This window comes from Tyto alba, unplaced genomic scaffold (assembly GCF_018691265.1).
Source record: "Tyto alba isolate M040663 unplaced genomic scaffold, T.alba_DEE_v4.0 Super-Scaffold_1, whole genome shotgun sequence".
In the NCBI taxonomy this organism is placed as follows: Eukaryota; Metazoa; Chordata; class Aves; order Strigiformes; family Tytonidae; genus Tyto; species Tyto alba.
The window spans coordinates 35694131-35707301 of record NW_024881261.1 but is presented as its reverse complement, the minus strand read 5'-3'; the positions used below and the strand labels follow the sequence as shown (position 1 = coordinate 35707301).

At 46.5% G+C, this 13171-nt stretch overlaps 1 protein-coding gene across 1 annotated transcript in view; it reads left to right on the top strand.

The window, feature by feature from the left end:
* CTNNA3 (catenin alpha 3) overlaps positions 1–12761 on the top strand; it is a 519632-nt gene extending 506871 nt beyond the window's left edge. Inside the window, exon 18 of the mRNA XM_032994547.2 lies at positions 10304–12761. Coding sequence (XP_032850438.1) covers positions 10304–10591 — 288 coding nt within the window. The 3' untranslated portion in view covers positions 10592–12761. The remainder of the gene's footprint in view (positions 1–10303) is intronic.
* The last annotated feature ends 410 nt before the right edge of the window (positions 12762–13171 follow it).

Sequence of the window (13171 nt, the reverse complement as noted above, 5' to 3'; positions counted from 1 at the left end):
CCCCTGTAGTTCTGAAGGTATTCTTTTCTTTGCTGGTTTTTATTGTCGCTTAAAGACAGTGAAGTGTAAGCCCGGCAGCCTAACAGGAGGACTAAGCATTTGTAGGTGTTCGGTTTTTTTAAATTCCTAACGGTTCCTGTGGAATAATTTGGCTTTAAGGGCTGTCAGACATTTTAAGCTAGTGGATCATTTAGTGACACATACGGAGTGTGAATGGAGTAGCATCTAGAGAAAAAGAAATCCACAGGGGATTAATTGCAGTTGAGATGGTAAATCTGTGTGTTGAGACAAAGATAAAAAATAGAGTATGGTAACTTGATGAGGTTTCTTGGTATTATATAGGTCTAACAGCCCTTAGCTGTAGTGCAAGTAAATGATCCGTTAGGATTTAGTGGAAGTAGTATGTGCTTGTGCTAAAGGGGATAATGCACAGTTATATACCATCAGCTGTGTTAGTTTGTGTTTTGTCATGACACAGCTGGGGAGCCTGCCTCAAACAGACAGAGGACTCAAAGAACACAATACATACAGTTTATTTACTGTGATGCAGCTTCCACCTCACAATCTCTACCTGAGAAATATGCATATAGTCTCTCATTTCCCTTTTCCCATTTTCATTGTCGAGCACAATTCCCTGCTGGATTTGCTGCAAAGGTCCTTCCTCTTTTTTCTCCTGCTAGAATGAGACTCACTGCATGAGACGTTCTTGACCCTTTTCTTCTCTCCCCTGTATGCTCACAGTGCAAAGTATCTATTCCTGGTGCTAAGTTTTATTTCTAAAAATTAAACCCCAAATTTAACATCATTTATCATCTGAGAGTGATAACTACAGTTCTTCATCCTGTTTTAAAGGAGGAGGATGATGACATACAATGTGTGCATCTGGAAACTCCTGCTCGGGGAAATCATTGCAAGTTCCTATAACCCCTAAACTCGGTCCCGTTTCAATCAACACACCTAAACACATGCTTAGCTTCGAGTCAGTGCCATTGAAGAACACCTCTACGGTCCTCAGCAGTTCTGGAAGTGTTGTGCAAAGTAAAAGTGAGATGCTGTAAATTCTGGTTGATATTCTGTCAAAGCATTCTTGGAAGCTGCTCCAGCAGTGGGGGTAGTTCTTTTCCTTAATACAGGTATTAGGGTTAGGCCTATAAAAGAGAAAAACTGTCAGCTACTGACTGCTTCAAGGGACCTGTGCTCTCAACCAAACCCTTTTAAAGTCACTGGACACTTTAAAAAAAAAAAACTTTGGTAACATTACCAGAAAAGTCTCACAGGTGTTAGTGATTGACTGCGCTCAACTGTCCCTTTCCATTTAAAATTGCAATTCTGTGAAAAAGGTACCAGACTACATAGATGGCTTTCCTGTAAGGCTTCTCCTAATCTAGGTGCACGTGAGCTATTTGTGTTTGGCTTGCTTCAATTTTCAGAGGATAGGGGACTTACTTAAATATACGTTGTATCAATAAAACTCTAAGAAGAGAGGGAGAGATATGCACTCCTGATACAAAAGGGCAGATTACTTAATTGCTGTTTTTAAAAGCCAGAGCAAATTCTGGCTGTGGATGTTCACGTGGGGGCTTCAGCTTTTGATCATTTAACTTACCTAGCCATGAAAAACAGTCACAAAACAAAGTTCTCCCTAAAAAAGCACTGAGGTTCTTTCTCTCTCCCCTGCCCCCACCTTACACACATGCACACACGCAGAAGATCTGGGAGCACAGTAAGGAACAAATTATAGAAATGATGCCAATAGAATATCTGTGCACTGATTATCTGTCAGGCAGCTGCTCAGCCAGCTGATGTTCACTCGCCTGTCTTCAAGGTTTTCTTTGCCTTTTGGGCAAGGCTACACAAACCTCTGCTTTGGTCATACAAAATGAATAGCAAAGTTATTTTCCTAAGGAGCCCAAAGCATCGCCGGAATGGGACGATCTTCTCCCTTGTCTTGCTATTCTTTCCTTTATCTGTTTGTGCTACTAAAAACTCAGATTCAGAAAAAGAGACATCAAACATGGTTAAGAAAATAAGAGTGTACACCCTTGCAGATAGTAAAGATCGGCTACAGAGAAAAAAAGTTCTTAGCAAGGGCATAAGGGAATAAACGTAAAGGTTGCCTCTTTTTTTCCTTTTTCTCTTGCCCTGTGATTTCACTCTTCTGTAGCTGTTGACATGTATGCTCAGCATCGAACTACCTAAATCACAGTCCCTCCTCCACTGTCTGTCTACAGCTCCTTGAAGTTCCCTTTGGTTATATCTGTCTCCCCCCACGAGCTGCAGTAGGTGTATGCAAAGAGTGGAGGAGGAAAGCTCCTCTCCGGGGAGAAATAATGGATTAACATGTTCTGACTCTTCATACCTACCTGCTGCTGCTCTGGCGACTCACCTTTGCTGCACAAAGTGAGAATAAGCAAGCAAAAGCTGATGCCAGACCACACATAAAAACTCTGTTGTACAGCTGTACGGTGGCATTTGTATCTACCGCACGCTTCCCTCTCTGTGCACGAGGCTCTGAGAGTTCCTTTGGCCTCATGGAATTTTAGGGTTTTTTTTTGCACAAGAAGAGCAGTTCATGAAAAAAACCTGTTGAAGCCTAAAGACCAAGTCAGATGAGAGAATAGAGGGATGAGGAGCAGAGGACATATTTGTGGATCTCTAGAAGAAACAACTGTCTACGTAAAGTTGAGATAAGTCACTACTTACGTCTTACCTGTATCATCCTCTGGATAAAGCTACAGAGGAGAAAGTAAAGCACGTGTGAAACGGCATTCCAGGTGAACCTTATATACTTCCATGTAACAGGGGCCAGTGATGCCAGGGTGTAAGGGCACCACTGCCTCTCTGAACAGGAAAATGGATTCTCACCTCTAGAAGCACTGTGCCTAAGGAGGTGCTGGTGCACGTACACGTAGTTCTATTCAGGACTTACCCTGTGAGAGCGAAGAGCATTACACGTGAGAATAACTATGTTGCTATCCCCAGACACCGCTCATGGTCTTTCACTGCCTCTATCACAGTATCTTCTGCAGTTGATTTTCATCTGTGCCCCCCATATCTTAGACTTCCCTGTAACATTTCTTACTTAATACCCCTGCCCTATCGTTACTGTAGGTTACACGGGCCACTTTGCCCAGGGTAGCTGGAATGCTCTGGGGAGTACCGGCACGTAGCCCTCCTAACTCATCTCCTTTTTTGACTTGAGGCCGTATCATCTCGTTTGCTCCTACTGTAGTTACGTGGACACCCGCCCTTCTCCCTGCCCTGCCTGAGCTCTGGTACCTCCGTTCTGGTCAGCAGCACTGTAACGCTCAGTGCCCTGGTTAGGGTGGTTGTAAGAGGGTCACATACAGAAAAACAGGCAGACGTGTGTGATTCACTACCTTCTAATTCTTCGTTTAGCAGCAGTTGTGGGGTTTTTACATTCATTAAAAATTCTTTGAGCAGTACTTAGTCTCTCACGCTCCCATAAAATACTTAAAATAATGTGACTGGCGTTGCTGATACATAAACTGCATGAGCAGAAATGGTGAGGATTTGGTAGCTCTTCACTCCATGCGATTAGATGGAAAATGGACTATTCCTTCTATTAATTAGAATACATTTGTGCTTCTTCAGACACTACATAATGGTGTGCCATCTGCAGTATGCAGATTGATAGTAATTGCATCCGTTTCTGTAGATAATCTGATAATTTCTTTACAAGTACTGCACTGTGACGGGCTTACATGTTGACAGCTTGCTTTTCTTCCAAATGTGGCTTTAAATAAAGAGATTTATATCACAGAGCAGAAAAATCATCTATCTTACAGGGGATCATCTCGCTCTCTGACTTGAGCCAGGCATTTCCATTTTGTGCTATTCATAGTCACTATTCCTTGTATTTCGTTGTCTATTGTATTTGGCAAGGGACACCAAGGTTTTTGGCCTTACAGAGGCAATAGAAATCGGGAAGAGATGGTTCTCAGAGTTACAGTAGCACAAATTCTGATAAATGGCACAGAAGAGATCTCTCAGGTTAGCCAGCCTGACCTTGACCTGTACACTGGAGGTTGGCTGTTTCACTCTATTTTTCCTGCAGTTGCCTTGTTTCATTTCTCTTTGCCTCTTCCTGTTGGGATCTCAGGACCTAGACTGACTTGAACAGTGATCCAAGTCCACTTTTGTGGCAAACATAGGTGCTGTATTACTTCCAGCTTTGTGCTTCGAGGCTGGATTTCAAGGTTTAGGTCACTTAACGGACTTAGAACTGACTTCCCATGCCACTTACCTCAGAAGTTGCCTCCATGAAATGAACAGGTTTCGGCTTTGAAGGCTGTGTACCACAGGTAAAACCGCATGGAGTCCAAGCTATGAGCTAGCATGTTGGACGATAAGAGGTAGGCTTTCTGGAGCTGCCACCAGGCCTTAGGCTGACATGGTCCCCATCCTTGGCTAGCCCTGCCCCAGGAAAATCACACCTCAGCCAACACGCGAGTGCTGTGGCAGCCGGCAAGCTGCTCAACGCCTTCGTTACAGTTGGAGCTTTTCAGTTTCTGCTGGAGAGGAGCCATACAGCAGGAGCCAGCTTTTTGCTGAACTGAACCCTTTAGGAGCTGCTCCTTTGGCAGGGGAGGGGATGGGGAGCAGCGCGTTTCAGTTCCTTTTGGGGTTCCTCTTTGGGTTTGCTCTTTCCTCCTCAAAGAAAAGCCCAGATGGGCAGGACGGCTTCCTAGCTGCAGGTCCTATAGGACTGAAGCGTGGGAACAAAGGGCTGAGCAGCAGGCTGGCGATCATGCAGAAATATCAGCTACTGTAACAGCCCACGGGATTTATTAGAGGTTGACTCTTGTACTGCTGCGTGACCTTCAGCAAGGCAGTGTCTCCTCTGCCTGGCTTTAGGTCCGCAGCCGCTGTTCCGACAGAGCCGACGCCTGCCTGTGCCGCGGGCATGGGCATGGCTACTGCTCCTCCTTCAGCCGCCTTGTTTCTCCTCACTGGTGTTTCTCCGTGTCATCAGGAACCCGTAGTTCTGTTTGTTTGAACTAACAGTGGAATGCTACTTGCAGGGCCTTACGCTACCCGTGGCTTCACTTCTCGTATTCCTGTTTTATTCTGAAAATACAAACCCGCTGGTTTTGTTATAGTTGGTATCAACTCCTAAGAGCTGGTCTATTTTTTCAAAGTTTTCTTTCAGTAAGAGTGGACAGGAATGTTTCATCGTTTGGAGTTCTTTGTGTAACAACACGATACCTGTCACAGCTTTTGCCTCGTGTATGCTGGTAGGTGTGTACAGAGAGCTCCTGGCCTCTGGAAGCAAAGTGAGGGATATGCTTTTTCCCCGTTACGGACACTGCAGTTGCTAGAGCTTTCTAAACAACATCTACTGCGAAGAACTACTTGAAAGAGGCAAGAACTATTACTGGTAATACACACCACGAGACAGTTCACCTGTAATAATGACGGCTTTGCTCATTAGCTAAATTGGGATGTTTCTTATAGTTCCTAGCCTCATTGCATATAAAAGGTTATTACAACAAGCACTCTATTTCTTCACATACTAAAGCAACCCGATGGAAGCAGCAAGGAAAAGATTTATATTCAACCATTACTCTCTTTTTCTCTAGGACCTGCTTTGTAAAAACCAGTTTCCTTTTTTTAAATCCTTGCAAGTGAAAGCAGCAGTACATGGGAGGGACGGAGCTAACCGCCTGTCTGAGCATATGTTCCATTATGGTGTGTCAAGGGAAACAGTTTTACAGTACTTATGTAAGTTGTTTATCATCTGACATGGACACAGGGCCTGGTCTAATTATAGGGCTCCATTTCAGTTCTTTGATTCCTACATAGCCTGAGGCAGATTCCGGTAAGGATTTGTTATTTACTTCATTAGATCCATTTTCCCCACCTGAAAAATGGGTAACACACAGAACTAACCCCACCTCCTACTCTTGCAGTGTCTAATGTAATTACTAGACAGACAAAGATAGATAACCAAGGCAATAGCCACATTCAGAGCAAAAGTGAGCTCCTTGAAAATAAACACCCCCGGCTTTCCTACCCAACACCTCGGGACGAAATCTCTCCGATAACCCAAAGGGAGAGCGTGGCACCGCCGAGGGGAGCGAAACGCCGAGGGAGCAGTTTCTGATGACAGGGGAAAAAAGAATCGCAAGGGCAAGTCTCCGTTTGGCTTATTTTCTGTATAACCTGTGCTGGGATTGAGTGCATGACAGGCTCTATATATTGTCTGGCAGTTAGATGAAGAAACACGGTAGTTAAGGACATGCTTCCAACTCGCCAACTCTTTCCTGTGTTTTTCTGAGCATCCATCTTTTGGTGTCACTGTTATGCTAAGATCTCCATTTTCCTTACACTGAAATGATCTGTAGTCTGGGCCGGGGGGGGGCGGAAATGTGGAAATGTAAACATCCTCTCCTCAGAAAACAAGGCAAATAACTAGCATTTCTTGGTCCAGGAAAACTCCAATGTCTTCAACAGTCAGGATTTTGCTCTGAATAGCTAACTTGTTTCAGTCAGTGTGCTACTTTTAATCTTGGGGGAATCATTCACTTTATTTTATAAAGCAACCTTAATGAAAGAAACAAAGTAACTCACAGCAGCAGCTTGTCACACATAGTAAAAAAGTGGCAAGAAAATAAAAAATGTAATTAATACTCCTTACCGTAAATGCTACATTACTCAGCAGCTCACTACTGTTCATAGACATACAAAATTCATGTTATTTTCAGAAGTAGTTGTCAAAGAAACCTGCAAGTCTCAGTCTCTCAGTATATAGTAGCAAAGAAAATTTGCTCCCAGGAATGTATTTAAAGCTAGCAGTTCAATTAAGATAAACTTTTAATAACTGACCTCATTTCCAAAAGAATTTGAAGTTCAGACTTCAGACACTGATTGAAGAACTGTGTATTTGTTATTCCATTCTTAGTTTTCACCTGTATGAAAAATGAAAGTCAGGTGGACCTGTAAATAGGATTTGGGAGATTGTAAATAGCCAATTGATAAATCCCCTTTGGTCAAACAGTGAAACCTCAATTCCCTGCAAAAACTGTTAATGCCCACAGGAGACCCCTGGAGAGGATCACAGCTGGGGTTCTAGCAGACTGGCACGTAATGTATCAGTATGTGTTTTGTAAGTATTGTTTTGGGTAGTCTCTCACAGCTTTATTCAGAGGACAATGGTCTGTCCCTTCTGTACGTCAAAAGGACAGGGTCTGCAAAGCGGTGCAGAGAACTTGAGCAGGAGAAACTTACTTATGTGCTTTGAGACTGAGGAAATTCTCTATGTGTTTCAGTGCTACAGAAACAACTCTTCCTGACACACAAGTCAAGCATTTCTTAGTACACTGAACAGGAGGTACTTTGACAGAGAAAGAATTTCCTTAAATTCTCAGTCATGGTTTTCTTACTCACTCCGATTATTCAATACACGTGACTGAATTTAACTTTGGCGGGGCAGGGGGGAAAGAACATTGGTAAGTCGTTTTGGCACTTCTGGAGAGAAGCTGGAAAGATGCTATGAACTGGAAGGCTTTTCTGCCACTTCAGAGGTGTGGCCAGAACACAACTCAATCCACACCCTTGGCTGCTTTTGGGGTGTCTGTGTCTGGGGATGTCTGTCTGTGTCTTTCTGTCTCAGTCTCCCCCAGGCTCTGTGAGTGTCTGTCTCGCTGTGAGTGTCTCTCTACGTGTCTGTCACTGTGACTGAGAGTGTCTGTCTCTGGCTGAGTGTCCCCCTGTCTCTCCCTGAGTGTCCCAGTCTCTCCCCCACTGTCCGTGAGTGTCCCTGCCTGTCCACAAGTGTCTGTGTCCCCCAGTATCGTTGACTGTCCCCGAGTGTTCATAGGTGTCCCCAAGTGGCCGTAGGTGTTCCCAAGTGTCCCCAACTGTCCATAGGTGTCCCCAGGTGTTCCCAACTGTCCGTAGACAGTGTCCCCAGGTGTCCCCAACTGTCCATAGGTGTCCCCAGGTGTCCCTAAGTGTCCCCAACTGTCTGTAGGTGTCCCCAACTGTCCCCGAGTGTCCCCAACTGTCTGTAGGTGTCCCCAACTGTCCATAGGTGTCCCTAAGTGTCCCCAGGTGTCCCCAACTGTCCCTAGGTGTTCCCAGGTGTCCCTAACTGTCCATAGGTGTCCCCAGGTGTTCCCAACTGTCCGTAGACAGTGTCCCCAGGTGTCCCCAACTGTCTGTAGGTGTCCCCAACTGTCCCCGAGTGTCCCCAACTGTCCGTAGGTGTCCCCAACTGTCTGTAGGTGTCCCCAACTGTCCCCGAGTGTCCCCAACTGTCCATAGGTGTCCCCGAGTGTCCCCAACTGTCCATAGGTGTCCCCGAGTGTCCCCAGGTGTCCCCAACTGTCCCTAGGTGTTCCCAGGTGTCCCTAACTGTCCATAGGTGTCCCCAGGTGTTCCCAACTGTCCGTAGACAGTGTCCCCAGGTGTCCCCAACTGTCCATAGGTGTCCCCAGGTGTCCCCAAGTGTCCCCAACTGTCTGTAGGTGTCCCCAACTGTCCATAGGTGTCCCTAAGTGTCCCCAACTGTCTGTAGGTGTCCCCAACTGTCCCCGAGTGTCCCCAACTGTCCATAGGTGTCCCCGAGTGTCCCCAACTGTCCATAGGTGTCCCCGAGTGTCCCCAGGTGTCCCCAACTGTCCCTAGGTGTTCCCAGGTGTCCCTAACTGTCCATAGGTGTCCCCAGGTGTTCCCAACTGTCCGTAGACAGTGTCCCCAGGTGTCCCCAACTGTCCATAGGTGTCCCCAGGTGTCCCCAAGTGTCCCCAACTGTCTGTAGGTGTCCCCGAGTGTCCCCAGGTGTCCCCAACTGTCCCTAGGTGTCCCCAGGTGTCCCCAACTGTCCATAGGTGTCCCTAAGTGTCCCCAACTGTCCCCAGGAGTCTAAACTGTCCATAGGTATTCCCATCTGTCCCCAGGTGTCCCCAACTGTCTGTAGGTGTTCCCAGGTGTCCCCAAGTGTCCATAGGTGTCCCCAACTGTCTGTAGGTGTCCCCAACTGTCCATAGGTGTCCCTAAGTGTCCCCAACTGTCTGTAGGTGTCCCCAACTGTCCCCAACTGTCCATAGGTGTCCCCGAGTGTCCCCAACTGTCCCTAGGTGTTCCCAGGTGTCCCTAACTGTCTGTAGGTGTTCCCAGGTGTCCCTAACTGTCCATAGGTGTCCCCAGGTGTTCCCAACTGTCCGTAGACAGTGTCCCCAGGTGTCCCCAACTGTCTGTAGGTGTCCCCAACTGTCCCCGAGTGTCCCCAACTGTCCATAGGTGTCCCCAACTGTCTGTAGGTGTCCCCAACTGTCTGTAGGTGTCCCCAACTGTCCCCAGGAGTCTAAACTGTCCATAGGTATTCCCATCTGTCCCCAGGTGTCCCCAACTGTCTGTAGGTGTTCCCAGGTGTCCCCAAGTGTCCATAGGTGTCCCTAAGTGTCCCCAACTGTCTGTAGGTGTCCCCAACTGTCCCCGAGTGTCCCCAACTGTCCATAGGTGTCCCCAACTGTCCCTAGGTGCTCCCAGGTGTCCCCAACTGTCCGTAGGTGTCCCCAACTGTCCGTAGGTGTCCCCAACTGTCCGTAGGTGTCCCCAACTGTCCGTAGGTGTCCCCAACTGTCCATACGTGTCCCCAACTGTCCATACGTGTCCCCAACTGTCCCCGAGTGTCCCCAACTGTCCCCGAGTGTCCCCAACTGTCCCCGAGTGTCCATAGGTGTCCCCAGGTGTCCCTAAGTGTCCCCAGGTGTCCCCAACTGGCCCCAGTAGTTTAACTTGCTGCACATTCTGCCCCTGAGGCTGGCAGTGCTCCTTAACCAGTTGGAGAGGCGACGCCGTCACCACAATTTCTGTGCGCTCTGTCCTGCTTTTCTGTGACCCTGTACAATCCTGGCCTCCAGGACCAAGTTCAGCAGCTCTGACATCACCAGCCCTTCCCGTGTCCCGGCATCGCGCCGGAGCCTGAGCGCAAGGGGAGGCTTCGCCCATCCAAAGGAACCACCGGGTCCCATTCTCGCAGCTCTTGCCTGAGCTGCTTTCGTTACCCGCAGGTAGCAATTGCAACGAGACCCTGCAGACAAGCATCATGATTTCACCTGTAAAAAAAAAGAAAATTACAGAAACATTTATATTCCACCAGCACTATTTTCTGTGTATCAGTAAGTCTGAGCAGGGGAACATGAATATAATGATCAAACTCACCAAGGGAAAACAAAGAAATTAGGGTTCAGCACAGTAGTCTTAGTTTTTATTTCTAAGTGTATCATGATTAAAATCAGGCTTCCTCGGCTATTGTTTCTGTTTCTTCTTACAGTTGGATAGCGTCACTTCCCTAATACAGGCTGCCAAAAATTTAATGAATGCCGTGGTGCAGACAGTGAAGATGTCCTACATTGCATCCACAAAGATTATCAAGATTCAGAGTCCTACTGGCCCACGGCATCCTGTGGTGATGTGGAGAATGAAAGCTCCAGAGAAGAAGCCGCTAATTAAAAGGGAGAAGCCAGAAGAAATCTATGCAGCCGTCAGAAAAGGTTCTGCAAAGAAGAGAATCCATCCTGTTCAAGTCATGAGTGAATTTAGAGGCAGAGAAATAGTCTAATATTCTGCAGCTTTTCGACTTCCTATTTTGTCTGTTGATTTTTCATCCTTTTCTGCCCTTATGTAATAACTATATGTTAAATGTTTTGCTTTTCTCTAAATCTGTAAAATAACGCTTGCTTAAATTATTTGCAAGTGCCATTGGATTAATTAGAAGCACAGAGTCAAAAAAAAAAAAAAAAAAAAAAAAAAAAGCCTACCCATTCTCTTCCAGTGACAAACGACCCTGTTTTTGTACCGGCGTGATTTCAGCAGAGCACTTGCAGTGATGCACCGCGGGGCCGTGCCGTGGGCCCGAAGACGGATGCGACGCGCGGACACACCAGCCTGGCCCGGGTCACGCTGCAGTCACAGGGCTCGGGGGTTCCTGCGCCAGGGACACGCGTGGCCCCCGCTCACCTGCGTGTGTTTCCTGACATACGGCTTTTTAAACGTCACGCTGCTGGGCCACGTCCTTTACCTGCATCACTACACCGTGATCCAGTCAGCTGGGCTGCTTGCTGCTGGCCCAGGGTCCGGGCCCTCAACTTACATCTGGATTGAAAGATCTAAAGATCTCCCCTCATCCAAGACCTGGCCTTGGAAATTTACACAAAAAGCCCCAGAAAAAGCTTTTTAACACCACATAGGTAATAAGGTCACTAAAATAGCACTGGCTGCAACGCAACAGTAAGACTAACTCTTCAAAAGGCCTTTTAAACATCGACATTGATCGGTGTTCTGCTTCCGACTGTTTTCTGTGAGCCCTAGTAAATCTGCTGTTACAGTCAGAACTTCAGATAAATCAGGTATTAACAATGTCTAATCACTGCACAAAAGAAGACATATGAAATAAATCATTATTCTGAGATCAGCATGTGAAATAAAGAGAAACATATCTCGAGTCATACAAACGATCAGGTTTTTTGCAAGGTAACTAGTGATTTTATTTACTTTCCTTACGACAGCAGAGTCCTCAATGCAGCACTGTGCCAGTAAGCAGCTTGCTGAATGGCTGCACTCTAACTCAGAGCGCAGAAGGAAGATTCATGCTGTTAGTCTGGGGTCACTGCTAGGCTGACTGCTAGGGTGTCTCTTAAGATCCTTAAGAGAAAGAAAATTTTGTAAGTCTTTTTAAATCCAAAACCTACTTGTGCTTTTTTTTTTTTTTTGGGGTGGGGGGAGGAAGATTCTAACATGTCTTCCCTGCCACATCACTAAGTTTTTCCAGACTACAGTTGTTACTCATGATGTCCTTGCTTGGCAATTAACTAGATCCTTCGGTATGTTTTTTGTCTTCGTGAAGGTGAAAGGGCTCCCTCAAACCCCAGAACTTCACGGTGCGTCACCGGCTGCTGTTGGGAGGCAGCTCCAGACTCTGGGCTGCGGCTCTGTGTCATTTATTACTCTGTTCTGCACAGCAGCACAACCACCTCCCCAGCGCAATGTGGGCAGCAAAAATAACCATAAACTTTCTTTTTCCTCCTGGGGGCAACTCTGTCTCTATGCTCAAGACAGTGGAGCAGTATAATTTCTAGGCGGCTGGTTAGGAAGCCCCGTAAAACCAGTAGGGATCATGAATTAAAAATTTTACAGTTCGCTGCTCCACCTTCCCTAACTTTACTATTTGTTAAATGAAACAAAATGAGAAGTTTGGGGGGCGAAAAAAAAAACCACATAGCACACGTTTGCTACTCAAATTCCCTCCAGCACATTCGCATTGAGATCTTAGTAACACGTCTAGGTCTTGGCGAGTCCTCTTTGGGCTACGGAGTGGGAAGCAGCTAACGCCATGAGGAAGGGGCAGGGGTGCTACCGAACGGGGCCTCGCGCCCGATTCCAGCAGGGCTGCCTGCAGACAGCAGAGCCTGGAAATTCTGCACGGTGTAGAGGTCAGGAGAGGTTACCTTCTTGTCACGCCTTAAAGCCAACGGCTCCGTGTAGTATTTCAGGTTCTGGCCCAGCCCCCCTCAGAGTAATACACCACCACCCCCACCCCCCCCCGCAGCAGGGTTCCTGTCCAGCAGCCACCAGGTGAGTGTCAGCACTTTGCTCTGGGGGGGGTTACTCTTAATAAATCCTCACATCTCTGCATTACACCTTGGATATAGGTCACCTTGTCATCCCATGTTTGTAACTGATGCCTTGTTAGCACATTATTAATAAACAAACAGCATATAAATCACTCAGAACATGTCTTTTAGTGGTGTGGGATTTTTTAATTTTTTTCTCACTGTGTCTCCCTGTTGGTCTCGGTCGCTTTTAGGAGCGCCAGCCTTCCGGCACGCTCAGTGTACTCTATCAGCCCGGTTTAGCTGAGAGTTTTTCTACTGTTATTATCACTAAAGCACAGTTTCTTGCTTATTTTAATGCTCCTTTCTGCAATGCCAGTCACCGCTCTGTTATCCTGGCCATTCTCAATAGCCCCTTTAATTTCCAATACTATTCCCATTCATGCAGAAATGTATTAAGAAGAGCCCAACCCTCTAAATAAAGAAGAAAATCTAAACTCACTGTTTTTGAGAAAAGCTGAAAGAATGCTTAGTTAAGTACATCTAAGCTTCTTTTCCTCAGCTAAAGTTTGAACAGAAGTGAAACATCA